This window comes from Amphiprion ocellaris, chromosome 17, assembly GCF_022539595.1.
Source record: "Amphiprion ocellaris isolate individual 3 ecotype Okinawa chromosome 17, ASM2253959v1, whole genome shotgun sequence".
NCBI classification, from domain to species: domain Eukaryota; kingdom Metazoa; phylum Chordata; class Actinopteri; family Pomacentridae; genus Amphiprion; species Amphiprion ocellaris.
The window spans coordinates 2,647,558-2,661,523 of NC_072782.1; the positions used below are offsets into that span (position 1 = coordinate 2,647,558).

At 41.7% G+C, this 13,966-nt stretch overlaps 1 protein-coding gene across 1 annotated transcript in view; it reads right to left on the reverse strand.

The window, feature by feature from the left end:
- LOC111571154 (poly [ADP-ribose] polymerase tankyrase-1-like) overlaps positions 1 to 13,966 on the reverse strand; it is a 166,111-nt gene that overhangs the window by 134,106 nt on the left and 18,039 nt on the right. Inside the window, exon 4 of the mRNA XM_055004022.1 lies at positions 10,640 to 10,735. Coding sequence (XP_054859997.1) covers positions 10,640 to 10,735 — 96 coding nt within the window. The remainder of the gene's footprint in view (positions 1 to 10,639; positions 10,736 to 13,966) is intronic.

Consider the following 13,966-nt stretch of genomic DNA (forward strand, 5'->3'; position numbering starts at 1 on the left):
GAGAAGGTTAAGATACATAGAAAGTGAGTCTCTTATTCGTCACTTGTGGCCACATAAGCTGCTGTTTGTCAGCCAGGGTTCATTTTGAAGTTCACTGCTCTGTGGTTTTAAAAGGAATCCAAAGTGAAACACTTTGTCCATCAAAAGCTGTGCATAATTGATTAAATAGGCCACTCGTTCAACTTCTGATGGAAAGCTGCGCCTCGAGGTTGTACTGAAAATGACTTTGCTTGATCACAAAATGCAAATTTGCCCACTATTCCTCAACCTGCTGCACACTGACACAGGACTTTAAATCAGGCCTAACGAAGCGGCGTCGCTCCAGCATCTGATAACGGCAGCGTACCGCGGGTCATCCAGAATTAGCTCTAGGAGCCAATGACCATTTACTGATAGGGTAATCTCATAGCAGATCTGTGCATGAACTCCTTTGTAGCCTGACGAGAAACAATATAATTAACTGGCTAATCTTTGAGCTTTTACACTCCACCAGCGCAACAGAGCAATAAGGAGAGCTCCACCACCAGCCTTTGAAACTTGTACATTTCTAGCAGACTTAATTGCTTGTTTTTTGAGCACCTGGTTTTGCAACAGCAGACAGGTAATGCATACTAATTTACACGAGCTTCAAGAGAAGAAGCTTGTCGTCCAGTCACGTAGATGAGCCACTCAACCGATAATGCATATGTAGCGTCAGTCCCTCTGCAAACAGTGATGAGAAGCACATGGCCTGAGCTTTTGTCATCCAACACTTCATGTGGGAAGCGCAGCTGTGCATGTGACACTACCCCCTGGTGTGATATGAATAGTAGCGTTGTTTGATACTTGAATCTGCAGAATTCCCTGGTTGTGTTTGTAAAAAGGTGCATCTAGGACAAAGGTGTCAAACATGAGGCCCGCGGGCCTAAAGCGGCCCTCCAGAGGGTCCAATCCGGCCCTCAAAGTGTAAAAATTACAGAGAAGACATTAACTGCAGATTGTAAATTAGTAAAACTATAAATTTAAAATCATTTCTAGACCATGACAAGTTGTTTTGATCATAAAGTAAAATACTAGATTGTTCTTTGTTCTTTTGTTGCTTTGTGTCGCATTTTTGTAATATTCTGTTGTGTTTTTGTTGTTTTTTGGCTTTTTTGTCTGATTTTTGTTGCTTGTCTCATGTTTTTGTCGTTTTGCTTCTCACTTTTGTCATTTTGTGTTTCCTTTTTGTCTCGCTTACATCGTTTGTCCATTTGTTTGTCATTTTTGTAATATTTTGTCTTGTTTTTGTTGTTTTTTGTCTTTTCTTGTCTGACTTTTGTTGTTGTGTTTCTCGCTTTTGTCATATTTTTTTCTCATTTTTGTCATTTGTCCATTTTGTTGTCACTTTGTAACATTTTTGTCAAATTTTTTGTCTCTTTTTTGTTTCGTTTTGTGTCATTTGTCTGATTTGTTGTCATTTTGTGTTTAATTTTTGTCATATTTTGTATTGTTTTCTTGTCTTTTTTGTCTGACTTTTGTCATTTTGATCAACAGTTCCAGAAACTGAATATGATGTTGAATGAATTAATGAGGGCTGCACAGTGGCGTAGTGGTTAGCACTTTCGCCTTGCAGCTAGAAGGTCCCTGGTTCGCGTCCCGGCTTTCCCGGGATCTTTCTGCATGGAGTTTGCATGTTCTCCCTGTGCATGCGTGGGTTTTCTCCGGGTACTCCGGCTTCCTCCCACAGTCCAAAAATATGCTGAGGTTAATTGATCATTCTAAATTGTCCGTAGGTGTGAATGTGAGAGTGATTGTTTGTCTCTGTATGTAGCCCTGCGACAGACTGGTGACCTGTCTAGGGTGTCCCCTGAGTCAGCTGGGATAGACTCCAGCCCCCCCTGCAACCCTAGTGAGGATCAAGCGGTGTATAGATAATGGATGGATGGATGGAGTTCCAGATAGCTGTGACTAAATGTGTTCCTTTGTAGACACTGTGATCTGGAAATTGTAATGTGGAAATGATAAACTGAGGCTGAATGCTGCTGAAACTGAATTTATTTTTCTTAAGAAATGTCAGGTTGTTCATGATGTTTTGCAGAAAGATAATTCCTTAAATGTGAACATTTTCAGAATGACTTTTTTGCATTCAAACAAAGGAAAATTTGAACTTGTCATTATTTATAGGTTATTATGCTGTGATTTTACTGGTCACTGGAGATCAAATGGGCTGAATGTGGAACCTGAACTAGAATGAGTTTGACACCCCTGGTCTTTGAAGCTCCTGAATGTGGAAACTGAACAAAGACTTGGCGACCGACACAGGCCTGCCTTACTCTGCTGTTCATCCTGATCAGGAAAACAATGATGAACTTCATAAACCATCAAAACAAATTCTAAAAAAGTTCTCAGATTGTGTGCCATATAGCTGCTGTATTTTCTAGATTTAAACACAGTATGAGGGGTGTTGGGATCTGCTGTGCAAAATGTTCTCTGTCTTTCCATTTCACATCTCCGGCTAACAGGGAACACAGTTTATCATTTCTGAGAGCAGCCTGTTGGATGTGGCACAGCAGTATAGCTAATTTATGGGTCAATATAAACTTCCATCACCGCAGAGTGAAGCTGAAAGCCGTGCTGGCCTGTGGCAGAGAAGAAGAATCGAGCAAGACCTCTAAATCCTGGAGACAGAACGTATACAAGAGGGAGGAGAAGGCTTCATGCAGGGCGTCGCTGTACAACGCTAAACAGAGGCTGTGAATAAACAAACATACAGTCGTGTACAACTATACCAGCGGGGTCAAACTCATTTTAATTAAGGGGCCACATGTGTTGGAATTTCCTCTCCAGTGGGCTGGACCAGTAAAACCACAGCATAATAACCTATAAATAACCACAACTCCTAATGTTTCCTTTGTTTTTGTACAAACAAGTTCACATTTAAGGAATTATCTTTCAACAAAACATCATGAGCAACCTAAAATTTCTTAGGAAAAATACATTTAATTTCAACAGCATTCAGCCTCAGTTTATCATTTCCACATTACAACTTCCAGATCACAGTGTCTACAAAGGAACACAACATTTAGTCACAGCTATCTGGAACTGAACAATATAGTAATTTAATTTATGATCAAAACAACAAAAAAGAGACAAAAACAACAAAAACAAGACAAAACATTACAAGAACGAGACACAAAGCATCAAAAAATGATACAAACGCCATGAAACAAAACAAAAAAGACAAAAAACTTGACAAAAAAGTTACAAAGCAACAAAAAATGGGCACAAACAAGACAAAAAAATGACAAAAAAAGAACAGAATGGCAAAAATAGACAAAAAACACAAGCGAGACAAAAACAAGAGACAAGCAACAAAAGTCAGACAAAAAAAACAACAAAAACAAGACGAAATAATACAAACATGAGACATAAAATGAGAAAAGAAGAATGAGCCATATAATATTTTACGATCAAAACGACTTTTCATGGTCTAGAAATTATTTTAAATTCATAGTTTTACTAATTTACTGGAATTTCACCCTTTGAGGGCCGGACTAGACCCTCTGGAGGGCCACTTTTGGCCCGTGGGCCACATGTTTGACACCCTGATTTACGCTTTTGAAGAATTTTTCCTGGAAATAGAATTTAAAAAGGCTTAAACTTTGTGGCGCCTTTACCAAACCCTGACCTTATATTCAGTAATAAAACTGTCTGTCACCGCGGCGCATTAAATGCATCACTTCTCACGGTAATTACAGCGGGACGGCATGAGGTGCAAAGACAAAGAAACAGGACGAGAGTTTAGCTGATTACTGTCGACTATTAAAAACATAATCCACATTACTAACAACGTGCGGTGAATTGTTTTGATCTGAATACAAAAATAAAAAGCTACTGCAGGATGTTGACTGAGCGGAGAGTCGGAGCAGCGATCGACTCTTTAGCTGCTGCTTCTCACCTGAATGCATCGCCGGACGCCTGTGGAAGCAGCAGATGTTCAAAGTGGGAAGACAACATTTAGCCGTCCCCGTAAATGCCTCGCCGTTGTCTTTTTCATTAAAATTTCAAAACACACCCATCTGCTCGGGCTCACACTTCAGTGTAACAGTGAGTATTTATTCACATTTTGCATATTTCTGTGTTTATCATTTGTCGACCTCTTTCACATAAAACACTGAGTCACAGCAGGAAGAAGCACAGATGTAAGGAATAGTCTAAAATCCTGCTGCATTCCAGCGCCCTGGCGTCGCTTCATAAAACACATGAACAGAACAGAGCTCTGGCGAGTTAAAATGTCTGCCATGCTCCTATTTTATTAAAACTAAAACCAGTTTTAATTCAAAATCACCTCTTATGATTAAACAGGAGTAAAATTCTTAGAGTAAAATTTATTTCCATTTAAAAATGTAAGACCTCAGTCTCATTTTGGGCTAGGAAACCCAGTTTAATAAAAGATTTCAGTTGGTTCTCACACATTACCGCACAAAACTGCTGCATTTGGATTGGCATCATATGTGTAGTTGTATATACATGACTTTGGAAAGGGTAAAAATTACAGACAAGAAATTAACTGCAGATTGTAAATTAGTAAAACTATAAAATAATTTCTAGACCATGACAAGTTGTTTCGATCATAAAGTAAAATACTAGATTGTTCATTGTTCTTTTGTCATTTTGTGTCTTATTTTTGTAATATTTTGTCTTGTTTTTGTTGGTTTTTTTGTATTTTTTTGTCTGATATTTGTTTTGTCTTTTATTTTTGTCGTTTTGTTTCTCGTTTTTGTCTTATTGTGTTTCCTTTTTGTCTCGCTTGTGTTTTTTGTCTTATTTTTATTTTGTATTTCCCTTTTTTTGTTGATTGTCTCGTTTTTGTCATTTTGCATCTTTTTTGTCTCGCTTTGTAACTTTTTTGTCTAAGTTTTTGTGTTTTTTTGTTTTGTTTTGTGTTGTCTCATTTTTTTCATTTTGTTTCTCGCGTTTGCCATTTTCTGTCTCACATTTGCCATTTTCTGTCTTGTTTTTATCACTTTGTGTCTCATTTTGGTAATATTTTGTCCTGCTGTTGTTTTTTGTCTGATTTTTGTCGCTTGTTTCATGTTTTTGTCATTTTGTTCGTCTTTTTTGTCGTTTTTTGTCTCATTTTTGTCATTTTGTGTCTTTTTGTGCCTCATTTGTGTCACTTGTCCATTTGTTTGTCGCTTTGTGTCTCATTTTTGTAATATTTGTCTTGTTTTTGTAGTTTTTTGTCGTTTTTGGTCTGACTTTCGTCGTTTTGACTATAAAGTAAAATATTCATTGTTTTTGTGTATCGTTTTGTTGTTTTGTCATTTTTTTTGTCTCACTTGTGTTGTTAGTCTATTTTTTTGCTGTTTTGTTTCTGGCTTTTGTCATTCAGCTATCACTGAATTAGGCAGAAGAAGTATCAAAGGCATGAGAATCCTCGGGCAAGCTCTTCAGTTACACAAACTTTCTTTGCTTTTATGATTTCTAAGTAAACTCATTGATGTTTATTTGCAAAGGATATCAGACATAATGAAATCATCTGGAAGTATAAGTCACACTGGATCTAAAAATATGTGTTTTTGCATCTGTGTTCAGATTTGATTGTTATGACTCCAGGCAGAAGCAGTTTAAGAACTTTAATTGCCTCCAGGAGCTGAGTGTCACAGTCAACTCTGCCGCTGCAACTGCTGACAACGCTTGTCAAATCAGCACAGGGAAAACTACCACAACTAAATTCCTGTTGCTTCCAGGACACCAGCGTGCATTTGTCCTTTTCGCCTCGAGTTGAAAACCTTTGGCCCGACAGTATCACGACACCGACCATGTTGGTGAAAAAATCCTCCGTTGCTCTTCTGACTAAAAGACTCCGCTCGCATTGTTCTTCCAACAGCCGCACAGACTGAAACCATTTTTCTTAATCCTCACCTTTGAGCCGTTGCATCAGCATGCAAACACAACAAAGCTGCACTCAGCATACTCCAATTTGTAAGCAGTAGTCTGTTTGAGTCGGCCTCACTTTGTTGTTTACACCATTAGCTCCCTTGAATCATGACATGCCATACATAGAGCACTGCTGTCAAAGTCATTTTAGTTCAGGTTCCTTATACAGCATAATTTGATCTAAAGTGGGTCGGACCAGTAAAATCACAGCATAATAATCTATAAATAACGCCAACTTTTTCCTTTGTTTTAGTCCAAAAAAGCACGTTCTGAAAATGTTCACATTTAAGGAATTATCTTTTTACAAAACATTATGAAAAACCTGAATTTTCTGAAGAAAAATAAGTTCAATTTCAGCAACATTCAGCCTCAGTTTATCATTTCCACATTACAACTTCCAGTTCACAGAGTGTCTACAAAGGAACACAACATTTAGTCACAGCTATGTGGAACTGAATGATACAGGATTTTACTTGATGATCTAAATGACAAAAAAAAGACAAAAAAAGGACAAAAAAACAACAAAAACAAGACAAAATATTACAAAAATGAGACACAAAATGACAAAAAGCAACAAAATGACAAACAAGTAGACAAAAAACGCAAGCGAGACAGAAAGGAAACACAAAATGGCAAAACAACAAACAAAATAACGAATAAAGCAAAAGACTAAATGACAAAAATAAGATAAATAACACAAGTGAGACAAAAGCGAGAAATAAAACGACAAAGAAATGAGACAAACGACATGAAACAAACCAAAAAAAGAGACAAAAATTTTGACAAATGCTACAAATGACAGACAAGACAAAAAATTACACAAAATGACACAAATGATACACAAAACAACAAATAAAGCAAAACACAAAATGACAAAAGACAAAAAACACAAGCGAGACAAAAAAGGAAACACAAAACGACAAAGATGTGAGACAAATGATGAAAGTCAGGCAAAAAAAGGAAAAAACAACAAAAACAAGACAAAATATTACAAAAATGAGACACAAAACGACAAAAGAACAAAGAACAATCTAGTATTTTACTTTATGATCAAAACAACTTGTCATGGTCTAGAAATGATTTTAAATTTATAGTTTTACTAATTTACAATCTGCAGTTAATGTCTTCTCTGGAATTTTTACAGTTTGAGGGCCAGATTGGACCCTCTGGAGGGTCGCTTTTGGCCCGCGGGCCGCATGTTGGACACCCCTGATGTTGCACACATTTACCAACGTTTGAGTCTGCAATGCTCGGTAAACATTCTCTGTCATATGTAGACTAACTCCTGGTTTTCCTGCTCATATATCTTCTTCTCTGACGGGGTGAAGGGTCTGACTGCAACATATGCGGCGATGTTCAATAATTCACACACCAAACAGCCTTATTTCAATTCTAGCTGGCGAGGACGATCATTTTTCACAGGACGGCTTTGGAGAAATCACCCCTTTTCCACCCCCATTGATTTGAAACTACACAGCTCGTCTCTGCGGTATCTCCAGGTTTATCTCGTTTACCAGCGAGACCCAACGAGAGGGAATTAATGATGTAATTCAGTGTAAACACAGGAGTACTGCTGCACAAAAAAAATGATTTAGAGGCTGTCAATACCTACTGAGGGAAAGTGAACACAGAAACCGATTTGAAATTTAAAATTCTCTTTACGTGAGCGCTAAACAAAAACAAGATTCATTTAGTTCAATAAGAAGCCTGTCGTTCAAGCTTCCTGTTCTGAAGAAAACACGATAAACACTTGCAGTAAACATAAAAAACACCTGACATCTGCATATGAAAGAAGAAGAGACGAAGATGAGAGGGTTGCATAGGGGAAATATGTAAAACAGCGGTGCCCAACATGAGGCCTGCGGGCCTAAAGCGGCCCTCCAGAGGGTCCAATCCGGTCCTCAAAGTGTAAAAATTCCAGAGAAGACATTAACTTTAGATTGTAAATTAGTAAAACTATAAATTTCAAATCATTTCTAGACCATGACAAGTTGTTGGATCAGAAAGTAAAATACTAGATTGTTCATTGTTCTTTTGTCATTTTGTGTTCGCTTTATTCATTGCTTTGTGTCTCATTTTTGTTGTTTTGTGTCTTTTTTTGTGTCGCTTGTGGCGTTTGTCCATTTTTTTGTTGCTGTGTGTCTCGTTTTTGTAATATTTTGTCTAGTTTTGGTTGTTTTTTATCCTATTTTTGTCATTTTGTGTTTCGCTTTATTCATTGCTTTGTGTATTGTTTGTGTCGTTTTGTGTTTTTTTTGGTCTCACTTGTGTTGTTTGTCTACTTTTTTTGTCCTCTTGTTTCTCACTTTTGTCATTTTTTTGTCTCGTCTGTGTAATTCTTTGTCCCATTTTTGTCGTTAGTCCATTTTTTTGTCGCTGTGTAACTTTTTTGACTAATTTTTGGTCTCTTTTTTTTGTCTTGTTTACTATCGTTTGTCTCATTTTTTTGTCGTTTGGTGTCTTGTTTTTATTATTGTGCATCTCATTTTGTAGTATTTTGTCCTGTTCTTGTTTTTTGTCTTTTTTTGTCTGATTTCTGATGTTTTGATCATAAAGTACAATCCTATATGGCTCCGTTCCAGATAGCTGTGACTAAATGTTGTGTTCCTTTGTAGACACTCTGTGATCTGGAAGTTGTAATGTGGAAATAATAAACTGAGGATGAATGTTGCTGAAATTGAATTTATTCTTCTTAAAAAAATTCAGGTTGTTGTTAATGTTTTGTAGAAAGATAGTTCATTAAAGGTGAACCTTTTTTGCACAAAAACAAAGGAGAAATTTGGAATTGAACATTATTGGACTAAAACAAAGGAGTTGTGGTTATTTATAGGTTATTATGCTGTGATTTTACTGGTCCGACCCACTGGAGATCAAACTGGGCTGAATGTGGAACCTGGACTAAGATGAGTTGACACCCCTGATGTAAAATCTTAAATTAAAAAAAAAAAGCTGCAAACAGAAGTTTTTACGAGTCTCAACATTCAGGTTTCTACAAAAATAACTTATTTAAAAGACATATATTTTTAATTAGCTCCTCATTTAAATTGCGTCCCAGTGGGTCCTCTTCAACTGAAGGTGTAATGAGTCCTGCTGCCTTTAGGAGCTCGTAACAATGAAAGAATCAGTAATTAGCTTTGGTTTCACTGCAAAGCTTCGGCGTCCCATGTTGGTCACTAAAGCACTCTGATGAGGGGGTTTTATTGAAGAGTTTTGGTGTAAAAAAGGGAGAAGTCAGTAAGCTTTGGACTATCAGCGTTGGGTTTAAAACTCTTATAATAGTCGAATCTAATTTAATCAGATTCAGCGAATATCATCCGAACGGTCTGCTGGCTCTGTCTGTGCTGAAAAATAATCTCTGGCTCTGAAAATGGCAAACAAACAAAGTGGCTCAGGCTGATCTGCACGGCACCGTTCCAGCATATCCTGTGCACGTTAGAGTTTGCACATGTTCGTACTTGTGCACCGGACGGAGGGGAGAAAGGAGCCAGAGGGGCAGTAAACATCCAGCATGCGATCAAAATATTAAGTCTTTCTCTCAGAATCCCACACACCACCTTTAAAACCAAGGTGGGGCGATAATGATGATGGTTGTGATTAAGTCTTATCCAGGCTCCACATGAGGGCACTCACGTATCTAACTCAGGTGTGTCAAACATGAGGCCCGCGAACCAAAAGCGGCTTTCCAGAGGGTCCAATCCGGCCCCTTCATTTTTGTAATATTTTGTCTTTTTTTGTCTGGCTTTTGACATTTGTTTCATGTTTTTGTCATTTTGTGTTTCGTTTTTGTCTCGCTTGTGTTTTTTGTCTATTTTTTAGTGGCTTTGTTGCTTTTTTAGTCAAATTTTTTGTCTCTTTTTGTTTTGTTACGTGTCGTTTGTCTTAATTTTTTGACATTTTGTGTCTCCTTCTTGTAATATTTTGTCTTGTTTTTGTTGTTTTTTGTCTGACTTTTGTTGTTTTGATCATAAAGTAAAATACTATATGGTTCAGTTCCAGATACCTGCAACTAAACGTTTTGGGCCTTTTTGTAGATAAACTGTGATATGGAAGTTGTAATGTGGAAATGATAAACTGAGGCTGAATGTTGCTGAAATTGAACTTAAAAGTGAACATTTTGAGAATGTACTTTCTTGCACTAAAACAAAGGAAACATTTGGAGTTATTTATCGTTTATTATGCTGTGATTTTGTTGTGTGGCCCCTGAACTAAAAGGAGTGGTCAAACTGATGTGTTGGGAGGTGGAAAGTTCTCACAGCAAAACTGTGTGGTGAGTGAGGAAGGAGAAAAAAAGAAAAACAAAGAAGGGGATCTAAGAAACAAAAAGGCCAGCAAAACCCAAAAAAACAACACAGCCGGAGGCTTCATTGAGTGTCTGATCAATGAGTACAGCCTCAGCCAAACGGAGTAGAAGAGAAAAAAAAATGAGAACAGAAAAGAAAGGAAAGGAAAGAAATGCTTCTAACCGGTGACTACAGCCTTGGAGAGACGCACAGAGCAAGAAAATGCAACGTAGTGACCGATGTGTGTGCTGCCCACAGCCTTGCACAATGAGAGTGTGATGGATCAGACAGGAGAAGGTGATACCTCCTACAGCCTTGGACAAAATGAGCAAAGGAAGTTGTGGACACAGAGAAATCACACAAGAAACTAACAGCAGGACACACACATGACACCAGAACACACACCGAGACACACAGACATACAGAAACGTGTGTTTGTCGGACGGTAAACTGACCTGTGAGCACTGCCTTGGCGGACGGTTCGGCCAGGTCCAGGGCGGACTTGCCGTCGGTGTTGCGGATGTTGGGGTCGGCTCCATGCTGCAGCAACACTGTACAACAACAGGGCAGACACAGACAGTAGCTGAGCTCCTGAACTGACATGCAAACTCCTCGGCAGACACCTCCTCCCAGTCCACCTCCTGCTCCTCCTGCTGCTACTGCCAAGCCACATCCTGCTCCGTAAACTGCTCTTCCTGAACCTCCTTTTTCTACCACTTGATCCTCCGCTATCCCTCCTGTTCCTCCTCCTCCTCCTGGCTCTCCTGGCAGCGCTTCTGCAAGTCCTGCTTCACATTTCTCTCCTCCTCCTCGTCCTCCGGCTGCTCCTCCTCTGGTGCCGGTGCTGCTCCCCCGGCTGCCCCTGGCCGCCCCTGCCCTGCGAGCCATGCTGCTGATGTAAACAGACATGCCACAACAGAAAGTAGCGGCCGCTACGCTACACCACACTGCCGGAGAGACGGCGGACCCAAAGAAACAGCTACGTGACCACCGACAAAACACATCACCACTTCCACGGGTGAGGGAGGGAAGCCCCGTGATGGAGCACGGGGGATAAGTAAAAAAAAAAAAAATAGAAATGGGTGAGGAAGGGAGAGGCGAGGGACGACAGCTAATCGAGGCAGCGGCAGCAACAGCAACGAGGCGGGCTGGCAGTGCGAGTGGAGAGACTCTCGTCTCTCCAACTGACTGAGCGATGCAGCGGAGAGCAAGATGAGAGGGGAGAGAGAGAGAGGATGGGGGAGAGAGAGAGAGGATGGGGAGAGAGAGAGGACGGGGGAGAGAGAGAGGATGGGGAGAGAGGATGGGGAGAGAGAGGATGGGGAGAGAGGATGGGGAGGGAGAGAGAGGACGGGGAGAGAGGATGGGGAGAGAGAGAGAGGACGGGGGAGAGAGGATGGGGAGAGAGAGAGAGGACGGGGAGAGAGAGGATGGGGAGAGAGAGAGGATGGGGAGAGAGGATGGGGAGAGAGAGAGAGGACGGGGGAGAGAGGATGGGGAGAGAGAAAGAGGACGGGGAGAGAGGATGGGGCGAGAGAGGATGGGGAGAGAGAGAGGACGGGGGAGAGAGAGAGGATGGGGAGAGGGGATGGGGGCGAGAGAGGATGGGGGAGAGAGGATGGGGAGAGAGGATGGGCAGAGAGAGGATGGGGAGAGAGAGAGGACGGGGGAGAGAGGATGGGGAGAGAGAGGATGGGGAGAGAGAGAGGACGGGGGAGAGAGGATGGGGAGAGAGAGAGAGGACGGGGGAGAGAGGATGGGGAGAGAGAGAGAGGACGGGGGAGAGAGGATGGGGCGAGAGAGGACGGGGAGAGAGAGAGGACGGGGGAGAGAGAGAGGATGGGGCGAGAGAGGATGGGGCGAGAGAGGACGGGGAGAGAGAGAGGACGGGGAGAGAGAGAGGATGGGGCGAGAGAGGATGGGGAGAGAGAGAGGACGGGGGAGAGAGAGAGGATGGGGAGAGAGAGAGAGGACAGGGGAGAGAGGATGGGGAGAGAGAGGATGGGGAGAGAGAGAGGATGGGGGAGAGAGGATGGGGAGAGAGAGGATGGGGAGAGAGAGAGGACGGGGGAGAGAGGATGGGGAGAGAGAGGATGGGGAGAGAGAGAGGACGGGGGAGAGAGGATGGGGGCGAGAGAGGATGGGGAGAGAGAGAGACGGGGGAGAGAGGATGGGGGAGAGAGAGGATGGGGGAGAGAGAGAGAGCACGGGGAGAGAGGATGGGGCGAGAGAGAGAGGATGGGGAGAGAGAGAGGACGGGGGAGAGAGGATGGGGGAGATAGAGGATGGGGAGAGAGAGGATGGGGGAGAGAGAGAGGATGGGAGAGAGGATGGGGAGAGAGAGAGAGGATGGGGAGGGGGAGAGAGGATGGGGGAGAGAGAGAGGATGGGGAGGGGGAGAGAGGATGGGGAGAGAGAGAGAATGGGGGAGAGAGAGAGGATGGGGGAGAGAGAGAGGATGGGGAGAGAGAGAGGATGGGGGAGAGAGAGAGGATGGGGAGAGAGAGAGAGGATGGGGGAGAGAGAGAGAGGATGAGGGAGAGAGAGAGAGGATGGGGAGAGAGAGAGAGGATGGGGAGGGGGAGAGAGAGAGGATGGGAGAGGTAGAGGACGAAAAGAGGGGAGGAAGAACAACAAAACACCAGAGTTGGATCATTGGAAGCAGAGGCAGAGCGACAGCGGGGAATACTGAAAGGAAAGGAAAGAAGAGAAGAAGAGAGGAGAGGAGAGGAGAGGAGAGGAGAGGAGAGGAGAGGAGGAGAGAACAGAAAAATGAAAGAACAGAAAAGGAAAGACAGAGAACAGAAAATGAGAGGAGAGGAGGAGAGGAGAGAATAGAAAAGGAAATTAAAGGAAAGGAAAGGAAAGGAGGATGGAACAGGAAAAGAACAGAAAATGAAAGGAAAGGAAAGAAGGAAAGGAAAGATAGAGAGAACAGAAAAGGAAAGGAAATGAAAGGAATGGAAAGGAAAGAGGAAGAGAACAGAAAATGAAAGAAAAGGAGAGGGAAAGAACAGAAAAGGAAAGGAAAGAAAAGGACAGAAAAGAAGGAGAGAAAAGGAAAGGAAAGGAGTATGGAACAGGAAAAGAACAGAAAAGGAAAGGAAAGATGGAGAGAACAGAAAATGAAAGGAAAGGAAAGAAAAGAAAGGAAGGAAAGGAAAGAAAAGAAGGAAAGGAGGAGAGAACAGAAAAAGGAAAGAACAGAAAAGGAAATGAAAGACAGAGTGAACAAAAAAGGAAAGAGGAAGAGAACAGAAAAGGAAAGGAAAGAAAAGGATAGAAGGAGAGAAAAGAAAAGGACAGAAAATTTAAGGAAAGATGGAGAGAACAGAAAAGGAAAGGAAAGGAGGAGACAACAGAAAAGGAAAGGAAAAGAGGAGAGAAAAGGAAGAGAAGAGAAGAGGGGAAATGACTCAGAGAGGATGGGAGAGGTAGAGGACGAAAAGAGGGGAGAAAGAACAAAACATCATGCACAGGAGAGGTAGAGAGCAGTACAGAGAGAGGAAAGCAAAGGATATGAAATGAAAAGAACAGAGGAGAGGGGAGGAGGGGAGAGGAGAGGAGGAGGTCATGTGACTCCTGAACAGGTATGAGCTGAATAACAAACTGTCTGCACTCAGTGTTTTTTTCTTCTCTCGTTGTGAATTAGCTCTTGTGAGGGCACTAATGTCAAACCTCTCACTGCTTCTCTCCACCTCACTTCCCTCTATTGTGCCTGCTGAGCAGTTCTTCCCTCTTGGCCTCTGACTTCAAACTCCGCTGTTTAAACCCGGCAGAGG